Source organism: Nipponia nippon, unplaced genomic scaffold (genome assembly GCF_047370975.1).
Source record: "Nipponia nippon isolate SJK-2023a ecotype South Korea unplaced genomic scaffold, ASM4737097v1 scaffold_8, whole genome shotgun sequence".
Classification (NCBI taxonomy): Eukaryota; Metazoa; Chordata; class Aves; order Pelecaniformes; family Threskiornithidae; genus Nipponia; species Nipponia nippon.
In genome coordinates this window covers 7,505,596-7,529,628 of record NW_028262402.1, presented here as the reverse complement: position 1 = coordinate 7,529,628, position 24,033 = coordinate 7,505,596, and the positions used below count along the sequence as shown (strand labels likewise).

Below are 24,033 nucleotides of genomic sequence, written 5' to 3'. Positions count from 1 at the left end.
CTTTTTTACAAAAGAACTAGAACAGATGAGCAATGAGCAAGAACAAGAAATCGATGATTACTGAAGTATGACAGATAGGTGGTAATTGTGAGTCACTTCATGCTTCTTCACTACAAGTTGTATTAAAACACAGCACAGGACTTTTAGCCTGATTTCCTGAGGAAATACAATTTATTTTATTTAAGTGGCCCTTTGCTTTGCCTTCTCTTTTCCCTTTCCATTATGCTTTGAAACTGTTAGTCAAATTCACAAAAATTGGGAAAGACTTCATAAGAAAAGTAGGAGGAGGAAGAGTCTGTTAAGTTTCTACTTAGGGAAACGTTGTGAGTTGAATAAAACCTGACACCAGTGCATCTACACAGGGGAGAATTTGTGACCCAGCTGCAGGCAAAGTTTGAATGAGAACTTACACCTTCTTAGGTACCAGACAACCTAATTGTAAACATGTGAAGAAACCCAGCAGTGCTCACAGCAGGTGAAATTGTCAGCAGATTCTTTTTATTTCACTTGTGAAGATGGTATTGAGCTCTCCCCCTTTTCAGAAGCTGTACAGAGACTATTTACAGAAACAGGGAAGTTCTTAGATCTTGGTAAGTCAACACAAAGGACTTCTAATTTTAGGGACATGGTTTAGTGGTGGACTTGGCAGTGCTAGGTTAATGGTTGGACTTGATGATCCTAAAGGTCTTTTCCAACCTAAACAATTCTGTGATTCTGTAATTTTTGAATAAAGGTTTTCATTATTTTGTATGTATAATACTATATAGTAATGCCTGGTATTCGGTATGGCAGTTATGTATAGGACTCTTTTTTCCCCATGTAAACAAGCCTTTGTTATAATATGCATTATACAGGTATCTCTCACTCATTAAAGGCATTCCCAAATAACACCCTTCATTGTTGTATTGGGAATAAATTATGAATTGGCACATCTTTGTGCATTTTCCATAGATTTTTAAATTTGGTATCTTTAGAGAGGAGAATCATAGTGTAAGAAATTGGCAAGATAAATACAATTGTTTAAAATCAGCCATTTGAAATTTCCTGTTTGGGAAACTGTGCTGGGCATATTATGTTTTGTTGATCTGTAGTCTAGCCCCATCTCAAGCAGAAAATACATTTTGTAGCTGCCTAGTTAGTTTTTCAGACATGCTGTTAAATGGAATGTAATCTCAAGAAGACTAATGTGTACTTTTCTGTGTAAGATCGGAATTATTGGTGGAACTGGCCTGGATGATCCGGATATCTTAGAAGGAAGAACAGAAAAATATGTTGATACTCCTTATGGCAAGGTCTGTATAACTTTTTTTTTTAATTATTATTACTGAGGCTTTTTGCTGTTTTTAAAGATGTTGGGATGCTTTAAGAATTTTCAGACTGTTAAATGAATGCATAAAATGATGGCATAAATGTCAGATTGCTCCAGGAACCTTTCTGAATTGCAGAAAACTGACCCTTGAGGTATGTGGGCCACCATTTTCCCTGTAACCACTGAATTATGCTTTACATACCAATTCTCTCCTTACAGTCATGCTTACAACCACGTAATTTGAAACTGATTTGAAAATGAAGCTCTGAGACTGTTTTTGTGGCACAGGTATTATTGAGTATCTCTCCTTCATATTGCTTCAGCCCTCTTCCTCAGCAGAGGGAAGTGGAGGCTAGGAGTGTTGCTCTGTACACAGTGCCAAGTGTGTTCTGAAGGACAATTCCTGCCCCAAAGCATTTATAGTAGGAACAGGCAAGACGAAGGATGGGAGAGAGTTTTATAGGCAGGAAACCAAGGGGGAGAGAGGTTCTAGTTGACACAGGAAGTTCACAGCAGAACTGGATCTCCGATATTCTGTGATGTCATAAGGCCAGGGGAGTCTGGGTGCTTTATAATTGCCATCAGAATTACACCTTATGAAATCTACCGGTGTAAGCTAGTATACATACAACAAAGCATCTGGCATGTTTTTCACGATGAGGGTGGTAAGACACTGGAACGGGTTGCCCAGAGAGGTGGTAGATGCCCCATCCTTGGAAATATTCAAGGACAGGCTGGATGGGGCTCTCAGCAATCTGAGCTAGTTGAAGATGTCCCTGGCCATGGGGGGGGGGGTGACTCGATGACCTTTAAAGGTCCGTTCCATCCCAAACCATTCCATGATTCTATGTGGTAGCAGGAGCCATTTTATGGGTAGAAGCTTGCCAGAAAGCTCAGCATTGTGGTGTGTGATTGAAAATCTGAATCCATGCCTCCATTCAGAGTGACTTAAGGGGGATGTAAGCGTGTAAAGAGCAAGCGGAGTTTGTGTGCGCACCATTCAAGAAGGGGAAGGAGATAAAGATTAAGGGGGGAGAAAGATAATTAGAAAAATATGTTTTACTTTTCCATCATCCTTCAAAATCTGTTAACAAACTGCAAGAGAATGAAGGGAACTTGCCTCCTCCATTTTCTGTACTCTGCTCTCCAAACAGTAGCCAGCATTGGTCTGAAGTAGAATCCACTGGCTAAACCAAACCAGTTGCCATTGCATTCCCTGTTTTTTGAGTTACCCCTGCTGGCCTGTATCTCTTCTCTCTGCCTGTAGATCTGAACTCCTAAGAACTGGGGCCATCGGTCTGATGGTTGTTTCATGTAGATTCACTCCTGCATAGAATCACATTAACTTCAGTGTTTGAATGCAGTTTTCATCCTCATGGAGCAACTAGTGGATCAGCTTTAGTGTAAGATGTGCAGGGCTTAGACTGCAAGTTACAATGGCATAAAGTGCATTGAGTGGGTCAAGTTGATGGACTTCAGTCTGAAGCAGAAACAAACCTCACAAATGTAATTGGTATCATTAGGTGGATCAATGTTTGCTTATGTTGCTGGTGAGACTATTTAGCATTCAGGAAGGAGGTGTTACACAGCCTACCTTGCTCATTTTAGAACAACAGAGATGAGAGAAGCATCTATTGCTGAATGTGAAAGGGCAATTGAGAACTTCCTTTTAAGTGGGCTTGGAAAAGTTTAGAAGTTTGTCGTTTATGTTAGTATTTTTTTCTTAAGTCAGTCTTGTTCTTGATTGTTGCTGAAATAAAACCAAATTGGGATTTTTCTGCCATAAAGATGCTTTTTCATAGAGCTATGACATCAGTGGAGAGAGAATCTGTCTGCAATTTTAAGAACTAAGGACTTAATCTAAGTAAACTGTTGAGAACTTTGTGGTCTTTTAATTGCTGAGAGAATTAGAGATACAACATCAAGCCTACTCAGTTCAAGCAAAACTAGGAAGAATGAAAATTAATGTCTCAATGCCAAAAGAAAAATGCAAGGTATAGTTAAAAAAAATGTATGCCCATTTCATTTTATCCTGTACAAATGCAAAGTGTACAATTCTTTTTTTCTTAAATTTTTATTTTTAACTCTTTAAGTTTCTTGGCAAGGACATAGCCAAAAAGCTTTTAACTGACAACCTTTCTGGCGATGACATTCCTTGGCACCTTTGACATTTGACAACAGCAAAATAGATGTTTCTTTAGTGCTGTTTCTTTACTTTTAGAAGCAGAATAATAGCTTACATTTTGTTCATATAGAGTCCTTGAATTGTCTTCTGCTTTGGCCTTCTCAAATTGTAGAATCATTCAGTAACAAAACTCACATCATTAGGGAATGTGGGGATGTTCTTTTCAGGTGAAATACAGAAAAGTTTTTAAAGGAAACTAATATGAGAATTTTTACAGTTCTCTATATGGGCATTGGTCCTTCCATGATCTTTCAAGTTACATTAGTAGTACTAGTGAAAACACAGTACATTAGTTTTTTAAAAAATAAATACACTTACAGCTGTTAATACTCAAGCCTTCTTTTCTCCCTTGTCTGCTTCCATCATTTTCATTGCATCAAGAATTTGGTATTTTATGGAAAATACCCTAAAACCTTTTGGCGTTCTGTCTCTAGATACGGAAAATATTGTCCTCTTATAGGATAAGAAAATTGCTCGCAATAGCATTTATCTTCATCATTAGTTTTGAAACTACTAATAAAGCTTTGTTCAGAATATACTTTCAGTTAGGTTGTTTTACTTTCTGGATGACGGAACTTGATTCTGAATCGCCTTTCCCCAAATCAGCAAAGTATCTTCCTGTTCTAGAAAATTATTTTAGGTGCTCCCCTCTTTTTTGGTCCTAGGTATATCTGGCAAGCAAAGGGGGGGGGGGGGTTCCACCTTGCAAATGAGCTTTGTATGCTTGCATCAGGAAAATCAGACCATGTGACATAACACTTAAGCTTCTCTTCTGCCTCCCCAAAGCAATGTACATCATTTGGTTCCTGAACTAGATCATAGGTTAAATGAAGCCTTGGGGAACCTATGAGATACTTCTCCATCTCAAGTTTTCCTTAGATTTTTATTTGCCTTGTTCATTCTATTTTCTGTTCCAGCTTGCTTCTGAGGTGAGACCAAGGCAAAAATGAATTCTGTAAGCACCACATGAACAATACTTTATGCATATTTATGTTGCAGACAAAGGGGATTTATTTCAATTGTTTGTTACTGTCATAATTTAGGGTTAACTGCCCAGGGTTCTTTGCTTCCTTTTCTGTTTTGCAACACTGAGTAATATATATCTGACTTGGATTTTGTCGAAGGGGGAAGTAGTTAAATACGTATATGAATTATTAATGTTTGGGAACTTTTTATTGGGACTTTTATTAAATCCTGCTTTAAAAATACTCTATTACAGCTTTAAATTCAGATTGTTCTATTGGAAGTTTTTGTTATTTTATCAGCATTTCAAAGCTCCTGACTACAACTGAGATAATAGTAGAGAGGTACAGCACTGGGAAGAACTTGTGCGAGAAAGAGAGTGGAACGGAAGCATACGCTAGCTCTGTTACGTGGTTAACACATAGTTTGAAATTTCTGTATCTTTCACTTCCTTGTAACTTTACACATGCTGATTTATCCTTATTTCCTCTCTTTTAATGACCCATCATGCAGTATCTGCAAATTCTTTTCTTAAACTGTCAGTTCATCATTTAGCAGCACATTCTTTGTTCCAGATCTTTCTTTTCCTCTGCCATGTTTCTAGCAGTCGTGCAAGAAGGGTTTTCAGGCAGTCACCTGGAAGATGCCCTGAATGTGTTCTGTGATGAAAACCGGTCCTGTTACACGGCCACCCTGAAGCCTTTTGAAGTGACTAGGGTTGGCAGCAGATAGGGAAGGAAACCCTGGCTGCTGCAACTAGATTTTGAAGCCTGTTGGATTTCAAAGCTGTTGCATTCTTGCTGCATCAGCAGTGTATGCCAGAATGCGGTGGAGATCTGTGGTGGGGATTAATATCAAATAGCAGTTAAATTGCACCTTTCTACCCCAAATCTTTTGGAAATTGGTATAAACTTGAATCTGTCACTTGTAAAGCAAAGGGTCCAGTCTTCAACTTAGTGATCTTTACTTTTCATTTTGGTAGGAAGCAAGGAATTTTGGCTGAAGTTCTCTTTAGTTTTTAAGAGTATTTTGTATCCTGCTGTAAGCTAAGTTGCATGTGTGCTCTGTAAACAAAACAAACACAAAAAACCAAACTCCAAATGCTTATTATTGTGAACTGTCATTGTTATGGAATGTTGCAACATCAAAATGCCTTGGCAAGTAGACAGCAAGGTTTTCACCCTGTGTGAGCTTTCACTTTTAAAGCCATGTCTGGTTCAGAAGAGTATGTGTAAAGTAAGGTAAATAGATTAAGCATTTAAATGTCAATAGTTAATATTAAATGGGGACTTCTAAAAAGAAGGCAGAATACACTACAGTTCTAAAAATAAATATTCTGGACCGTTCCCTTTATTAAAAAAAAAGTGGTAAATCTGTCTGGCAGAATTTGAACCTATGTGATTGACTAAATTATGGTGCTTTGAAGAGATGTCACATTAAAAATGACAAAAAGAGCTGTTCAATAGGGAATAGAAAGTGATGTTTTTATTAGAAATTAGTATCTCTAAAATGCAGCTATGTGGGACTCACCTATTACTTTATTCTAGATCTCTGCAAATTTTCATGTGTGTAGTAGAATTAACAGCTGTAAAACTAAATTATAATTGAAATAGTGCAGCTAGCATTAAAATACAAATAAAATTATATCAGGTAGCAGGCAGCAGAATACTTATAAATGCAAATGTATGAGTCCTTCCAGACACTTGCAAACTTGTGATTAGTAAATAAATTGTAATTTTGTTAATAGCTATTTCAGCTTTAAATCCCAGGGCATGGAAGGAGAGATTGCCAGAGTGGCTACCAGCTTATTGCAGTGTAGTAGAAACTGTAAATAAAAAGAGTGAAATGCATGCAGTTCTGAATTGGGCAGGAGAAGCAGCACATCCAACTGCACCACTGTTCCGTACAAGTGCAGTTTAGTATCTAATTAAACAGAGGCATTACATTTTTTTAACAAAAAGGTAAGCTGGAGGCATTGTATATTTCAGATGCCTGATGCATATAGCCAAGGAGCAGAACACAGCCCACAGAGCAGTTAATTTGTTGTAGTGGTGGTTGATGACTTCGAAGCTGCCCCGCGTGGGCAGTGTGACCATCTCCAAGGCAGGGCATGTGCCCCAGCTGTGCAGCTAAAACCAAATGCTTCACCTACCTGGCTGGTTGGTTAGTCAGCAGGAATTCTCATTTATAGCTGTGAGAGGAGAGCGCATGCTGTCTCCCGGTGCCTGGGCTGACCAAATACAGCTCTGCTTCTGCTGCTGGTGTACCAAAAGTTCTCTGTCATATCACAGTTCCCTTCCCAAAAGCGGGACTCCCAGCAGCAGGGAAGAGGGAGTTTATCAGGAAGCTGGAGAGGGAGTGAAGGGTGAGTTGGTGGAGTCTAGAACATGAGTGTGAGCTAGGGGCAATGGTAGAAAGGGGACAGAGAAGAGAATAGGGAGTGTTACGGAAAGGGACAGATTAAATGTGATTTCTGTTGGGAGGGGGCTTTTAGTAGGGAATAGCACCTGTTTAGCAAAAAAGCAGCCAAAGCTTACAGGAGAGAGTGAGACATGCTAACCAATTTAAAGGCAACATGTACATGCTTCTTTTTTTCATGTTTGTGTAGCACTGTTTGAAGTACTGTTTCAAAGTATTTGAAAGTATTACTCTTCCAAACCCTAAAGTAAGGAGTTGCAATATTAATGTTAGTATGAATACAGAAAAATTGTGATAATCCTTCTGGTGTCAAGTTTGATCTTCCTGTTCCAGACTGTTCTACTAATCTGTCATATCAAATTACAGGCTTATTCTGAGCTGAAGAAAATGTGAGACTACAGTGGTAACCAGTATTTCCTTTCGTAACTATCATGCTTATTTTTAAGTAGCAGTTAAGGCTTCTAATGTGATTGTCAGGCTGTAACTCATTCTTATTTGCTTGTTTTGCAGCCATCGGATGCTTTGATATTGGGAAAGATAAAAAATGTGGACTGTGTGCTGTTGGCACGGTAAATGAGCATTTTAAGGGGTTTTATATTATGTGCCTTAAAGTTTCCGCAAAAGTTTTTTCTGTTTACATTAGGTGAACTGAATTTTTACTCTGACTTCATCTTGCTCTGTGTCGTTGCTAGCAAAGTCCAGCAGAAGTCTGTTTTTTTTCCTGAACAAATTTGATGCTGCAGGGACTGAGAGTATTAAAAATACCGTCTAGATTAGGAAAGAGAAGTCCAGTGGGGGGTGCTGCCCTAGGAAGATCGGCAGCCTGCAGGGTTGCCTGCTCTGGTGGTAGGTAGGTTGTGCGTGATAGCCTCAGTAATCTGTCTGCTCCCTGTGTTTGCAAATTTCCTTTGTGAAACTGAGAAATTGCTCATTTCCAGATGAACTGTATCTCTGGTACCAATGCAGACTTTTCCAAATCATTCCCTTTGATTATTGAGTCCTCTGGCTGGTACCGTTATTGCTTAGGAGGCTGCATTCCATGTAGTTCTTCCTCCCGGGGTTGTTTTTATTCAGACAGCTCTTAGCATGCTTGGAAGAGACTCTGGAAGCAGGATCTACAGGTGAGTGCATGGAAATTTCACACTAACATAACAATGGATATTTAGGACCAATGTGCTACTAGATTAAACATAAGAATACTAACACTTCTCAGCATCCGAACACCATGGGCAGAGCCAGGTGCTGATAAGAGGGCCCATCAGCAGTTCCAGACAAGTCAAGGTGATGAATCAAGTCCAGTAATCATCTGGGGAGTACAGGCAGGAGCAGTAGGAGAGGGGGCCAGAGACAAGGCTGGAGACAAGGCTGCAGCGCATGTCCAAAGTCTCTCCAGAAGACAGGTCTGGAGGCAAACTACAGCATAGGTCTGAAGGCCATCCAGGAGACAGGGCTGGGGACAGGCACACCTGTGACATAGCTCAGGCCAGGAGTGAAGGCTGGGGCTGGAGCTTGGAGGCGGGAGCACCTAGGCTCATGGGCACTGGGTGTTTGGGTGGAGGCCCAGGGTGAGGCTGGCCAGGGCAATTACCACCCAGTGGTGCACTCGGAGCCCCGATTCTTTTCATGCCAGTATTTTTCCATTAAGCTGCTGACTGTTACCATCTTTGCAACTACACTTCTGTCTGTGGTTTTACTTTTCTTATCTTGCATGGACTTTGCTCATGTATCTTATTACACCCAGACAACATTTTTCTCATTTTCTCAAATGAAATGCTAAGCCAAGGTCTCATAGCTGTGTGGTATCGAAGTAGGCCTTGGGCTACGGATGGCTGAACAACTGTGCTGTGGTTTACATCCTCACTGGGATTTATGACTGTTGACGTACGACCTCCGTGAGTTTACTTTTGGGGCTAAGGTACCTGCAACTGCACTTTGTGTTTCAGGAAAAATAACAGAGTTGCTCGTGATTGCCAGATTAAAAAAAAAAAAGGCATGTATATTCTAGAAGAGGATTATGACAACAACTGCAACATGAAACAATAAATCTACATGCCTAGTAGCTTGTCAGAAATGCTAATGACAACATGGGAATCCTGCCTGACAGTGCTTGATCATGTTGTATGCAACTCCCAATTCCCAGTTGATCAAATTCTTAAGACCTTTTGGTCTCTGTGAAAGAATCAATTGGGAAATTAAGTTCCTTCTTGCCTCTTACATGGCTGAAAATAATTTTCAGATGTGTTTAATCATTATGTGAGTGATATACCTCTGTAGCAATGACAGAGATGATGCGAAAGCTTGTGCTCCTAAGACTAAGTATTTCCTCTCTTGGTGAAAAAACGTACTGCAACAGTGTGAAGTCGTTCTAATTTATGAAAGCTGTCAGATTATTTTAAGAGCAAAGAGAAAAATGTGATGATTCTACTGTTTTCTTTGGGAAGGTGACAGATTAAACAGTGTGTTCTTTTTGTTTTTAATTTCCTGTGATGTGCTGCTCTTTTCTGGGTGGGAGAATACAAACCACTTCTAAGCAGAAAATTTGTAGGGGTGTATATACATCTTACATCAAATATATATACACACACATCAAATTTGTTGTAGTGTACGGAAGATTTAATTGCTACACCTGGATTTTCAGAGTCTGTGGAACTGAATTAAATTCAGAGAAAACTGCTTTTTGTGCTCTTGAAGCTGCTAGAGTATATTTCAATTGTATTTTCAAGATTCTTTTCATTGCAGTCTTGAACTTAAAAATTTTGCATTTAAAAAGAGAACTACACCACTACTACTTAAATCAAATACTGAGAGAACCTTAATACAATTAGGAAAACAAGCTACACTAGAAGTAGCTGAAATGATCAGTTCCACTTCCAAGGTTGCTAGGGAAATTGCATTTCTTGGAATTCTCTTTATCTGGGAGAAGGAAGGCAATTTCTGTCTGATTTATTTTACTCTCTTGCAACATGTATCTTTGCAGACATGGAAGGCATCATACAATTATGCCATCAAATGTCAATTACCGTGCCAATATCTGGGCATTAAAAGAAGAAAATTGTTCGCATTTACTGGTGACTACTGCCTGTGGTTCATTACGAGAGGAAATACAGCCTGGTGATCTTGTGATAATTGACCAGTTCATTGACAGGTGAGTAACATTTGTTCTTAATTGTGTTCTTAGTTTTGAGGGAGAAAAAAGGGGACAAGTGGAGTTAAACCATATAATAGCATGTTAATGTTAAATTAGGTTTTTGTGGAATGAGGTGATAACCTCAGTTCTTATGGGAAAAGGTGAGATTCATACAAGCGGTTGTGATAGGAAAGAGGAATGACATTACAAGAATTTCAGTTCTAACAGCCATAGAAGAAATACCAGGCTTTGAACTGGGGCCCTGAATGAACTGAAGTATAGCTCCTTGGGAGGAGTCTTCTGAAGAGAAGAGGTGTCGTATTCTCAGATGTGGGGGAGGAACATGGATAAGAGCACAGGCTGTTCCAAGTTTTAAGAAGAATCTGAAATGAGATGGAGAGGTGCAAGAAAGCTTAGTAGGAGCCAAGTAGGAAAATATATGCAGTAATCATGAGGCTCTACAGAAGAGAGATCAAATGCAACACAGTGGGAAAAAAGAGGAGGTTGTTTTAAAACAAGGAGAGATGCTAACATTTTTGATTTGCTAAAATGATAAGGAAGTAAAATTTTTCCAAAGTGTGTGTACTCCAGTCAGTCCTCCCTTCCTTGATTATCTGATGTTTAAAAAAATTCGAGCAAATGGGGGAGGAAGAAGCTAAAGATCACCAACTACACCAAATATTTCAAAAATATAGTTGCACATTTTAAGAGGTAATTTTATTAGTATTACGTATAGGTGTATTATATCTGGAAGTCTTATTGATACTCCACACAATTTTAAGTGTTTGGAATGGTTTATGCAGCTTCTTTGTGCTTTTCTGAAGCTGCTGGCAATATTTCATTGCTAACTGAACATATATACCTAGGTTTGTTCTCTGCAGTGCGGTGCTGTTCAAGTTTTGACTTACTGACATTCTTTTGTGTGTGTAACTGAAATGCTTTTTCTTGTAAGAGGGTATGTTTTAAGTACAGTATATCTAAATGACTAAGTACCCTGCAGGAGCAAGCCCCACATAAACTGCTTCCTGTTATACTGGAGTTGATTTATGGGTGGAGAGCATCTGTATTGCTGACAATGGTCTTTTTTTTTTTCTTTTTCTTTTTTTTTTTTTTTTTTTTAATTTTAATACCTAAAGGTATTTAGGCTGATAACTTTGTTTATACAGATTAAATCATAATCATCCTTATTCTGCCAGTAGTACTTGGAAATGAGTAATTTTAGTATCGATATTGATTTATGTAAAGATATTAAATATCTTAAAAAATATTAAACATATGTGGGTACATGGTTTGGATGACTCTGAGTGAAGCACCAGTTATTTTGACAGCATTATCTTCTAGCAGTGAGGGGAGCCTAACCGTGCTAAGCTGTGAATTGCGTGAATGGTTAGAAGTAACCTCTGGCTACCCAGAGAGCCTGCAGTTTTAAACAAGAAATGGTTGGAATGATTGCAGTGTTATTATCTGCTGCAGATGAGGGGTGGAAGTATGGAGAATCTAACTCTTGCAGAGGTCAGGCAGAAGGACATTAACAGAGCCAGGAAATGAACCCAGATATGAAATCTGAGACCATCCTTCATCCAAAATGTCATTATCAAAATTAACAATTCATTTTGAAGCTACTTAATCTCCTCCCACAGCTTTAAATTTCCCAGCACTTGCCAGTCTGCATCGTAACTTCTGAGCTGGAAAGGAAATAATCAGCATGGTTAAGTTTGGGTTTTAAGAACATGTCCCTTGCAAGAAGGAAAAAAAAAAAAAAAAGGTTATAGAACAAATCAGTATATTTATCTGATGTGAAGATGAGTGAAAGGACAGGAATCATTTACATTGCGGCAAAGAAGGCAAATAGTATCTTGGGCTGCATGAGCAGGGGTGTTGCAAGCATGTCGAGGGAGGTGATCCTTCTTCCCGTCTACTCGGCACTGGTGAGGCCACACTTGGAATACTGTGTCCGGTTCTGGGCTCCCCAGTGCACGAGCTACGTGGACATACTGGAGAGAGTCCAGCAAAGGGCCATGAAGATGCTGAAGGGGCTGGAGCATCTCTCCTATGAGGAAAGGCTGAGAGATCTGGGACTGTTCAGCCTGGACAATTGAAGACTCAAGGGAGATCTCGTCAATGTATATAAATACCTGAAGGGAGGGTGCAAGGAAGATGGCGCCAAGCTCTTTCCAGTGGTGCCCAGTGACAGGACCAAAGGCAATGGGCACAAACTGAAACACAGGAGGTTCCCTCTGAACATTAGGGAATGCTTTTTCACTGTGAGGGTGACCGAGCACTGGCACAGGTTGCCCAGAGAGGTGGTGGAGTCTCCCTGCTTGGAGATACTCAAAAGCCGCCTGGACAGGATCCTGGGAAACCAGTTCTAGGTGGCCCTGCTTGAGCAGGGGGTTGGACCAGATGACCTCCAGGGGTCTCTTCTAACCTCAGCCATTCTGTGATTCTGCGATCTGTGTCTTCACTTAGAGTTTATTCAGATGGTCACCAGTAGTAATGGCATAGCCCATTTACGAGCAGTGTTTCATTTGGGCAGGTAAGTTTTCATTTCAATGTAGAAGAGTGGGGACTTGTGGGGACTTCTTTCATGGCTTCACGAAAACAAGAAGCTTCTCAGAAAAGCACATGAGAATGTTTCAGTGTGGAAAACAATATGTAATATGGATTTTTAAATCATGACTAGCTTGCCGTTTAATTCAGAAAACTGACAAGTCATAATAGTCTGTTTCATTTGACAATTTGATTTCTGTGGTGAGTCTTTTCCCTGATCGTCTTTGCCAGGGGATGTTAGACTGCTGGTTCTTTGGAGGTCGGGTCTGCATTTTTGCCTTTCACAGGGGTGTATCATCTGTAAGAGTGATCACATTATGCATCATAAATCATTGTGAAAACAATGCTGCTGATGGGAAGATACTTTTATGGGACAAAATAGATTGATTGTCCACCAAAGTCTGAAAAGATGCAATTTTTCTGAAATACTTTCTAATGAAGGATCAGCATCCTGCAAACAAACTATGTCAGCCGTCTTGGAAAGAAGGCACTGGTCAAAGCTGCAAAAACAGTTGGTTATTTTTGTTGAAAGGTACCCTGGCTTCTATATAGTGATTGACCCATGCCAGAGAGTGCATAGGAGGCAGGCTCGGGTCTGGATGGAAAGGATTTACACAAGCTGCCATTAAAATCAGTGCCTTCTAGGTGTCCAGGGGCCTTTTGGTATCTGGGCTGTAGGGAGCACATCATGATTCTCCGTTCAGGTATGAAGCAAGAAGAAACAACGGTGAATGGGAATGGGAGAAGAGCTAGAATTGAGCAGAAACCTGTAGGCAGCAGCTGTGATTTGCTCCCCTGGGGCATTCACGCTGTGGCGTTAATGACAGGGTCTCAATATATGGAGTTGTGTAGGATTTCTGCCTAGTTTAGGGCATAGGTTTGATTTATAGTGAGGAACACTGAATAGGTGTAATTAGAACTATATAGCATTTCCAGACTTTTGAGAGCTTAATTCTACAGACCATTAGCACTCCTGGTGTTTGTTTTCATATACAGAGCTCTGCTTTCTTCATGCTTATCTATTAGTGTGTGTGTTTAAACAATAAAAGATACGTTTTGTTAAATAAGTACCAAAATATTTACATGGTGTTCTCCCTACTTCCAAATCCAAAAGTAACCACAGGTACTGTTATCGGCTACAACAGTTGTTCTCTTCTTTGAAATCTGGAAGAATTTTTTTTATGCCTTTGGCTCCTGTTAGTTTATTACAGCGCTGTTAGTCACTTGGCTGGATCAGGCTAATTAGGGGCTTTTTAATACTTTCTGTTTGGTTTGCTGCTGGTGTTTGCTAGGAAAGAAGAGTAAGAAGGTGACTGCTTACTGAGATGACTCAGCTCAGTCGGGAAGATGCAGAAAATAGCTTCATAAAAGAAATCCTGTAACAGCTGCCAACGTTATTGTTTGAATTCTTTGTGTCACATGCACCACTACAATTACTACAGTATTGTTACACCGTAAAATTTTTCACGGGAGAATTTTCTTTCAGTGTTCCTGAAGAGGCAGAGCAAGTGGAGATGCTTTTCATACAGCAGATGCCAGTGTGAATTTTCATTTTGTTCTTTAATTACTAACACCTTGCTGATAATTCAACACTACTGGAAGAAAGGGGAAGGTGATGGTGCAAGTGGTAGAGGACTGTTCATCACGGATATAAATGATTGATTTGTTCACTTATTTGAGTTGGATTTTGCTTCCTAGCATCGGTCATAGCCAGCATTGCCAGAAAATCTTGTGTTACTGTGATAAAATCAAAATGAAGGAGTGAAAGCCACCTTACTGTCTGTTTAAAAGTGTGGCTATTGCTGCAGGGTGGGGAGCACAAACTCTGGGCACACATTCAAAATTGCAGTACATGCAGCTTTGAATTTGAAAAAGCGGTAAGGGCAAGGCAGGCACGGCAAAACTATGGAACAGTGCAAGGGTTTGCTTGTGCTATGAGTACCGCTGTTGTCTTGAGCTTGATACGCAAGCGTTTATGCGTATAAAAATACATGCCTCTTTCCCAGGGAGCGAATTCCTTTTTCTCCTGTACCACTGTCCACTGTTTGGCACAGAGGCAGCATGAGGGTCCCGTGGGGGTTCTCTGTAGAGCGCTCTCCTCTACAGAGGTCAGATGGCCAGCAGGAGCTATGCAGCCCCAGCTCTTAGCTGCTTGCTTGTAGTTACCAGTCCAGTGCTCTCAGGTGCTGCTTCTGATCTCCCTCATGGGCAGCATCTTGGTACTTTCCCTTTATGCTGTCCTTGATCCGTCTGGATTGTGCGCTTCTACTACAAATAGCGTGGCTAGTTTCTGGGCAGGCACTTGGTGACTTCTTCCTGTTTTAATGTAAACAATCAGGCAATTGTATAACATTCAGTCGTGCTCTGTTGTTAAGCAGGCTCTCCTGATGGAGGACATGCGGACTTCTCCACATTTAAAACTGTGAGATCCAAGGAGCAGATTTTATCTTTGAAGAGTGGCTGTTGAGTTCCTTATTTCTTGTTTCCTTCTGGCTCCATAAGGACTCATGAGGGTACATGGGAAAGGTCTTGAAACTCCTGTAGTGAGATGAGCCTTAGGCAGTACTGTCATTTGCTCTCTGGCTCTTGGTCTCTGTGAGAGTAAGGCAAGGAAAGCATCTGTGATTCTCTAACCTTCATTCTCTCTGCAAGGGATGCAGAGGAATGGTATTGCAGCAGTGAAAACTATGTGCTGCTGCCCTGTACCTTGCAGGCAGGTGAGTGGGACAGATCAGGATGGCCAACTCCTGACTTGAGTAGCAGGGCTACAGAAAGGAGGAGAGGCTGAAAGGCATTCCTCTGTGCCACCCATTCATAGATAGCAAGAATCAGAGATGGGTTCAAATCTGCCTTTATTCTCACCCTAAGCCTAGCAACATACAGACACATCAGCTGGCCCCGTAACAAATAGCCATGGCTGTTGCAGAGTTGCAGCCTTCCATGCAGAAGAGAAATTGTTGCACTCGAGTGCAAACACATGTGGTCCATTGCTCAGAGCAGCCATAGGTCGTACCGTTGTTACTTGTTCCCATGAAGTTTGTATGTATGGTGCTAAACATAGTGGGATTTCTTTATTAGACCATGTAGTGATGTGGCCGTTCTCTCCAAAGAAGATAGGGTATCCAAAAGTCAAAGATTAATATTTGTACATAATGTGATCTTTCCTCAGGGCTTTTCTGAGGGAAAGGTCCTGACTAGCAACATCTGAAGTACTATAATGCAGGAAATAGATTATGACTTTTCCCATTTCCTCCAATTCTAAATAATTCATTAGCAGACACTGAAAAAAAGTGTGTACAATCAGATACATGCTATTTGCAGTTCTTCAGTATCCCATAAAGGAAAAATTAATATTAGTGTTTCAACCAATTTTAACAGCTGTATCCCATTTTGCATATGTTTTTAATTTGCTGATCTCTTTTCCTATTTTATAATCTCATCCTTAAGGCTACCCTATTGGTTCTTTTGTTTTTTCAAATCTACTCTAACATGTGACTTGTATTTAAAACCTTCTTTTAAATATTTGCTGGTGACTTGGGTGGGGAACTGTTGTAAACAGTGTTACCAGCGGAAATTTTGTATTTTAACTGTGGGTTGAATTTGGCTGTTGCCTTACTTTTCTCCTATAAAGTACAATATGTGACACACTGGGGGGAAGAAGGGCATGTCTCAAAGGATTTTGTTCCAGAGGGTTTTCGCCATTCAGTTGGCTGAATTAGCTTGAGGCAGTGCATTTGAAGGTAAAGTGATAGTGGGCAACAGTTCCAGTAGTTGTCAAAATGGCACGCTGGATGGTAATTTTGCAGCACATTTGACCATTTCCATGCAAGGAAACAGTTTCTCAGTTGAAAGAAGGGAGAAAAAGGATTCTTCTACTTGGAAGCTGTCAATGCATGTGTGTAATCTTTCTGAGAATATGAAGACATCCTGTTCCAGCATTTTTCTGGATCAATTCACACCTCTTTTGTTCAGGAAGCCGTTCCTATAAATTCCCATCCTTTCACTGTAGGAATGCAATGATATGAACAAGCTCTATTTTGACTAGCTTTGTGGTAATTCGGACTTGGTTTCTTTCCTTCCTGAAAGCTTACTGTGCTCTTTTTTTCAGACGTTACTTGCCTGATTATTAAATTTAGCTGATTTCTTCTGGGTAGAATTGCAGCATAATGTGGCTGCTTGTGTCAGGAACAAATCAGCATTTCAGTATCTTGTTAACAATAGATTTTCTCTGATTAATTGACAGTGCACTACTGGAGTACCAGTTTTATACCGAGCTCAATTCTGAAAGGTTTGTACAGAGGCAAAACAAGATTACGGGTGGTCATTAATATCATATTGATACTTTTGTTCCCTCCCAGGAATGCTATGTTTTTGGATTTGTGTAAATTTCTTGCTTTCTTTTCTGTTTTCTCCCTGTTCTTCTCTCTGAGCATGTTTTTTGTTTTTTCTAGGACAACTAAAAGACATTGTACTTTATATGATGGGCAGCATTCCACTCTTTCAGGAGTATGTCATATCCCAATGGCCGAGCCATTCTGCACCAAAACCAGAGAGGTTAGTGAATTCTGTAAAAGTATTTAGAAATTTTATTTTTATGGCACTTTTTCATGATACAGTAATCTAATTCCCCAACACTGGACACTTTTTTAAAATTCAGCTGGACAGGGTGCTGGGCCATCTCGTGTAGTCCGTGCTTTTGCCAAGAAAGGTTGGGGCAGATGATCCTTGAGGTCCCTTCTAACTTGCACCTCTTTATTCCTGTTTCTCAGGTATGTCATGGTATTAAAGAAAAATGTTAACATTTGGAAGGCATGGGCAGTAAAAGATCTTGTGTCCTCCTAAGGGAGGTATGCAGAAGGTGTCAGTTGGCAACCTAGATTTCCCCAGGGTCTTAATAACAGGACAGAAGATCTTTATTTATCAAGTAACAAGCCAAGAGAGCAACAAAGTGGACAAAGCAGGAAGATAGAATTAAGAATTAGTTCCTTTTTGTTCTGAATAAAGCTGCACCTATGGTAGCGGCACACTACGTGCTTAATACAAAAAATTAAATAAATAGTACTTCAGCATTCACAGAAATTATAATATTGTATTTGTGCTTTTGTGCATTGTAGCAGTGGCTGGTGGTGGAGAGTCAAGGCTTAGTTTAAAGGATGTTAAACATAGAAACAGAGTGCAGTAGCCTTTTATTCTTAACTGTTGCTCTTAGTTTTGTCACTTCAAGATTTTTGGGCTTCAAAACCACTTAGACTAAGCAGTGTGAAACACTGCTCTGTTTTTCAACACCTTTATAAGCTTCTGGGAGGAGTGTATCTGTGATTAAATATGCCACCTAAGCATATTCTTAGACCTGAGGAAAAGGGAAGGTGAAGATTGAACTGCGCATTTGGTGGTGGTGTGGAGTGCTCTGATCAGAAGCTGCAAGGAGGTACATTCTCCGGAGATGCAGGAATGCTTACAGAAGCAGTCATATCCCTCTGAGACTTGCTTTCTGTGCAGTCAGTTACTGCACTGAGCAGGACAAAGCTGAATTGTGAAGCAGGTGGCCCAATCTGTACCCAGAGCATCTACAAATATTTGTACTACTGAGCTATTCTGCTCTTGTCACCCATTCACTTCAGTGTCATTAAAGGCTATTTTTGTTAATTGGCCAGAGCGTGGTTTCGAGATATCCACCAGCAGGTCCACAGCACTGTTAGTAGAACAGTGCTTCAGTGCACTGGGAATCAAGGTGTTTTGGAATGAAGTAAAGACATTTTAAATCTCATGAGGAAAGAAACCACTACATATTATACATGTGCATGCTTTTGCCCTTCTTCTGTTGAGCAGCAAACTGTGCAAAATACTTTGCATTTTTCATGCAACAAGAGCGTAGCCACACGCTCTTACCAAAGATTAGTTGGCATATAGTTGCTTACTGACTTTGAGCATGATGTCATGTCACAACAGATACAAGGAGTGATTGGCAGTACTTCACACTGTCTCTCTCATTTTTTAAAAAAGGTAAGTAGATACACATAAGCTGTTTCCTGAGGTTGCAGGAAACATACACCAAGGCTAGTTTTCATTTGATTGTTAAGTAGCTAGAGACAATGTTCTTTGCATGTTACATTTTTTGAAAAGCCAACAGAGAAATGCTCCTTTTAAAACAGAGAAAAAAACATTTAGGTACTTCCCAGTCTCACATGTGATCATTATCTCATTAGCCTATGTGTTCTAATCAGCCTAACAGATGTTTTAAAGAACATGTGGTTTTGAGCTCTTAGCAGGGCTGAAAAGGGATACTTTCACTTCATTTGAAAATACCAGATAAAAGTGACTTAAACTTTTTTCCTGGAACAATCCCTCAAAATTGTTTGAATCATTTCAGCCCACTTTGTCCTAATTGAGGGGAATTTCATAGATAAATGCAATAATAATAAAGCCAAAACTGTTAATGTAATAGGCTAATTAAGGAACTTTGCATCTGAAAACTCTATATTAAAACTTTATATTAAATTGCATTTGTGCAAATAAGTTAAAATACTCTGTTTTATTTGGTTTATGCACTGTAAATTAAATGAGAATATTAAAGCAGTTTATCTTTTCTCCTTTTGAATAATGTAGGGCGCCTTGGTTATTACTGCTTTCAAAACCTTGGGCTCACTGCAACATCTTATAGGGAGTAAAGTTGAAGTTTTGTAAAGATTTTTGGGGAAATACTGCTAAACTGTGGTTTAAGTCAAATCACAACTGAAGTTGTCTATTGATTTATTAACGATGTGTAATTAACTGGCAATCGGTAAATCATATATTCAGAATTAATATCAGCAATAAATCACAATATTAGGTGTGATTAATATTAGGTTAACTTACAGCATGCTAATAAACACCTACAAATGTCTAAGTGTCCTTCTGTGGCTAACCCCCAGAAGCTCTGCTTTACCCTTACATGCATATTCACGTGGTTGTATGCACAAATACCCTTCCCCAGCACACGTGAGTTATGTGCACACCCACCCTCTTCTAGGAGTGCAGGTTTACCTGTTTACACGCATCTGTAGTGGGAGATGTGGGTACTCCAGCTTTATGTGTGCTTGTGCTGCTCCACACCATCCACTGATCCACATGCCGGCGAGGAGGCACCCCACAAGGTCACGCAGCACACTCAAGGTGTCGCTGCTTGTTGCACCCATGTGTGGTGGGTCAGCCAACCAGCTGGAGTGCAGGCTTCTCACAGCATTTTGCAGGGAGGCTGCTCCACCTGGCCTGTGTGAAGGTCATGATCCTGACACGGCAGCTTCTAGTGGTCTGAGACTAGGTTTTCACTGCCACTGTGTTATGAAGGTGTCTCCTGTCCTGTCACAATTTTTCATGCTGCTTTTGTACTTCTTTTCAAACTTTTATTTTCTCTTGATGGTCATTTGAAACAGATGTCATCATAGTTACTTTCCCCTTCCTACTCAGGACCGTTATGGGTGTCCTAGTCCCATTTACGCATGCTGGTGCACTCTTACTCCTACTCTATCAACTGGTGTTACCCAGGCCATTTACCAAGAGAGAAGGTCATGATGATTCTGCCATATACAAGGTCCTAGTTGGAACTGTAAAGACTGATGTGAAGTACATGGTATATGTAAAGTGTACAGCTCAGTTACTGGCATGGGAAAATGTGGTAATAATTTCTCTACAGATTCCCAGGGTACTCTTTGAAGTATATGCTTGTAAAGTTTTACTTTCAAAAAGTAAATTTCCTATTTCTGTTCTCACCAGCTCAACTCCACCATGTGGTCATGTAACGCTGAGTGGAGCATTTTCACCATTCTGTTCTCAATGTAAGCACAGCCTAAATACCATGCAAAAATTTTCTGTTTTCCAGTCTTCTTGGTCTGCATTGGAAACAGTAATCCAACTGATACTAACAAAATCAGATGAGTTCAACATTGTTCTTGTTAGTAGGACTATTAATTTCTCTTGCTGGGTGAGGAAACTGAAACTGATTCTTGGTTTTGGACAGCTGTAGCCATGTGAAGCTTAACTGCTTTGTATGAAGCTAATTTCTTCTGTATGTAAGTTTTCTGATGGGATGCAAAAGCAGTGCATCAGGGGAATTATTTTCTTTTCCTGATATTGGCATGTTTTGCAGGTTCTTATTGAGACTGCCAAGAAGCTTGGGCTCCAGTGTCATTCCAAGGGGACAATGATCACAATCGAAGGCCCACGTTTCAGCTCTCGAGCAGAAAGCTTGATGTTTCGCAGCTGGGGAGCTGATGTTATCAACATGACCACAGTGCCTGAAGTGATTCTTGCGAAAGAAGCTGGAATGAGTTATGCTAGTATTGCCATGGCAACAGATTATGACTCCTGGAAGGAACATGAAGAAGCAGTGAGTGAAACTTTTTTTTTTCCTCTGGGTCTTGTCCTGAGGGATCTGTATGAGAACCTGTAGGTTTTGATAAGAGATCACATACAGAATGTGCTGGTTTTGGCTGGGATAGAGTTAATTTTCTTCACGGTAGGTAGCATGGGGCTATGTTTTGGGTTTGTGCTGGAAACAGTGTCAATAACACAGGGATGGTTTAGTTACTGCTGAGGGGTGCTTACACAGAGTCAAAGCCTTTTCTGCTTCTCACCCCACCCCACCAGCGAGGAGGCTGGGGGTGCACAAGAAGCTGGGAGGGGACACAGCCAGGACAGCTGACCCCAACTGACCAAAGGGCTATTCCATACCATATGATGTCATGCTCAGCGTATAAAGCTGGGGGAAGGAGGAGGAAGGGGGGGACGTTCAGAGTGATGGCATTTGTCTTCTCAAGTAACAGTTATGCATGATGGAGCCCTGCTTTCCTGGAGATGGCAAAACATCTGCCTGCCAATGGGAAACAGTGAATGAATTCCTTATTTTGCTTTACTTGCATGTACAGATTTTGCTTTACCTATTAAACTGTCGTTATCTCAAGCCATGAGTTTTCTCACTTTTACCCTTCCAATTCTCTCCCCCTTCCCACCAGGGGGGACTGAGCGAGCAGCTGTGTGGTGCTTAGTTAAGCTGGGGTTAAACCACAACACTGAACTGAGTCTGTTCTTACTTAACATCAGTATCCCTGAGTTATTCTGGATGAATGATTGTGAAAGTAAGAGCAGAATAAATTGTTGCTACGTCATTCATTTTCATAAATTTGCCTCACTACTGGCAAACCTTTTGTCTTCTCTTGTCTGAATCAGGGGGTCGGTGTGTATGAAGCTCATGAGCTCTGTGTGTGAGCTTGTCTTCCTGTAACTGGTCTGGTGTTTTTTCTTCTGCAGCTCTGTACAAAATTATGTATCTGCTTTAGTTCTCCTATTTGTGTAAAATACAATCAGACATACACCCACAGAGGAAAGAAGATTTCACTGGCTGAAAGGATTGTGGCATTTTAAGGCTTCACCTTTTCACTTAGAGATGTAGGAGTTAAATGAACTTACTTGGGTATTCAAAATGTGTGCCATCAAAATTGAGAGACACCACTCAGTTTTATTGTATTTCTAGGTTTCAGTGGATAAAGTGTTAAAGACACTGAAAGGGAATGCAAATAAGGCTACTAGCATACTCCTTACTGCTATACCTGAGATAGGTTCCATGGAATGGACCGACACCCTGCACACCCTGAAAGTAAGTACGCACATGAGGCTGATAAGTATTGGGGAGGGACAGTGTATGCATATTTATACATAATATAGGTGTATGTTCCAAGATGTTTCTGTTTAAATCATAACTTCTTAGAGCATATGCTTCAACAAACCAAATCTATTCAAGATGGGCAAACAAATTCATTAAGACTCTCACAAGCTTTATTGCAAAGATCTAGCTTCAGTTTTACAGGAAGCGTTGCAAAAGGTAAAAAAAATAAGGACATCTATGTATGGTTGATGAAGCGTTATCCTTCATAGCACAGGTAAGATACAAATTTTTGTGAGTATCCGAATGAAAAACCTGTACCTCTACTCACCTTTAGCTTAGATCTTAGAACAACGAAAAGCCAAGCAGAGAAGACTAAACCAAACCAAAACCATTGTGCTCTCTTTAATATGTAGAAGGAAAGGAGTCTGTTACAAGATATGGGTAATAACCAGTTTGAAATTATTAGAACCATGTAGTCCCACAGGTTTCAGATCCATAGTGCACTAAAAAAAAATGGAAAAGAAAAACATTTCAAAATATATTGGTGCGGGAATTTTTAGGCAGAATTTTTCTCTGACAAGAGTTTACTTACATGTTTTGTGTCACCTCTGTTTCACAGGCATGCTTGAGATTCATTTCTAGCTATAGCATAGAGGGAAAGAACAACGTTAAAATAGTTTGGATGTCTGTCCAACTTCTCAACAAGCTTTTTGTGACTAGTTAATTCCGAGAGTAGAAGAGCGTGAAGCACAAGAGCAACTGAGGATTACATTGAGATGATGTGGGAGACAGGGAAAGAGAAAGAGAACTGGAATGTGAAAGACAGACAGCAGACAGAAGTGGGCCACAAGGATCTCTGTTAGTGGAAGCAGTAGCAGTCTGAAAAGAAGAAAGCCTGTTGAGGAAACTTTTTGAGACGGTCCAGTCTCCAATGACTCTCTCCTCTTAGATTCTGTCTTTCTCTTTTCTGAAAATTGCTGTCTTCACTAAAATTTGAATGGGTAAGAAAGGTGAACACAGACATAACTCATGTCTTCATATACCTGAAAGCGTGTCCCTGAAATTCAGCTATCAACAGAACTGTGTGTGCTGTAAAAATCTTCCATGTCTTCTGATTGGGATCAAGTTTTGAGTTTTGTTTCCAATATGGTTCTCTTGTCAGTGACTCTCATCTCTAGTTCAGTCAGTGTCCTAAAGGAAAGAGATATTAAGCAAAATTCACCCCAGACACTTATAAGCATACTTGACCAGGTCAGGTTCATGGAGGTCCAACCCAAATCCTTGAAATGAGTCTTTTGCTGATTCTTCACTAGCAAACCTACTTTTTATTAGGAGGTCTTGGATTATGTTTATGACTCTTCCTCACCCAGTTATCTGAAACAGCTATTTTAATGTCCCCTCTACACATGTATGAGAGGTAACTGACTTTTCCCTTTTCCCTTTGCAGTCTTTAGGAAGTTGTATCATGGATGGATAAGGGAGAGAACAGAATCAGTATTCCTTCTTCCTCTCTAATCCACAGAAAACATTTTCAGAGGACTGGGCCACGCTTTTTGTTTAATACAGATGCCTAGCTATACAAAAAAACCTCAGAGTTTGAACAAATAATGTAAAAAAACGTGCTGGATATTCCTCAGCTGTTTTGGTCATGCTGGCATGCAAGGAAATTTCCCAATTATAAAACACTGCTTGGGTACTGAGGGATCTGCCTCCAATTCTGGCAGGTGTACTTCCGTGAGCAGTGTCCTGTTGCTTTCCCTTGCATGATTGTGCTGATTCTTCATCAGGAGTGAAAGGGTGGGTGACTGGAAAGAGCTGGCACTGAGTTTGCAAGGTTCCCC

At 40.2% G+C, this 24,033-nt stretch overlaps 1 protein-coding gene across 3 annotated transcripts in view; it reads left to right on the top strand.

Annotated features, from left to right (window-relative positions):
* The window catches only part of MTAP (methylthioadenosine phosphorylase), a 31,600-nt gene that overhangs the window by 3,652 nt on the left and 3,915 nt on the right, over positions 1-24,033 (top strand). Inside the window, exons 2-7 of one of the 3 annotated variants that reach the window (XM_087741886.1) lie at positions 1,206-1,292; positions 7,386-7,444; positions 9,853-10,020; positions 17,004-17,106; positions 20,678-20,917; positions 22,061-22,183. In XM_087741886.1, coding sequence (XP_087598012.1) covers positions 1,206-1,292; positions 7,386-7,444; positions 9,853-10,020; positions 17,004-17,106; positions 20,678-20,917; positions 22,061-22,183 — 780 coding nt within the window. Of the gene's footprint in view, positions 1-572; positions 591-1,205; positions 1,293-7,385; positions 7,445-9,852; positions 10,021-17,003; positions 17,107-20,677; positions 20,918-22,060; positions 22,184-24,033 lie in introns of those variants that run through there. The other 2 variants (XM_087741885.1, XM_087741884.1) reach the window with 2 other exon arrangements.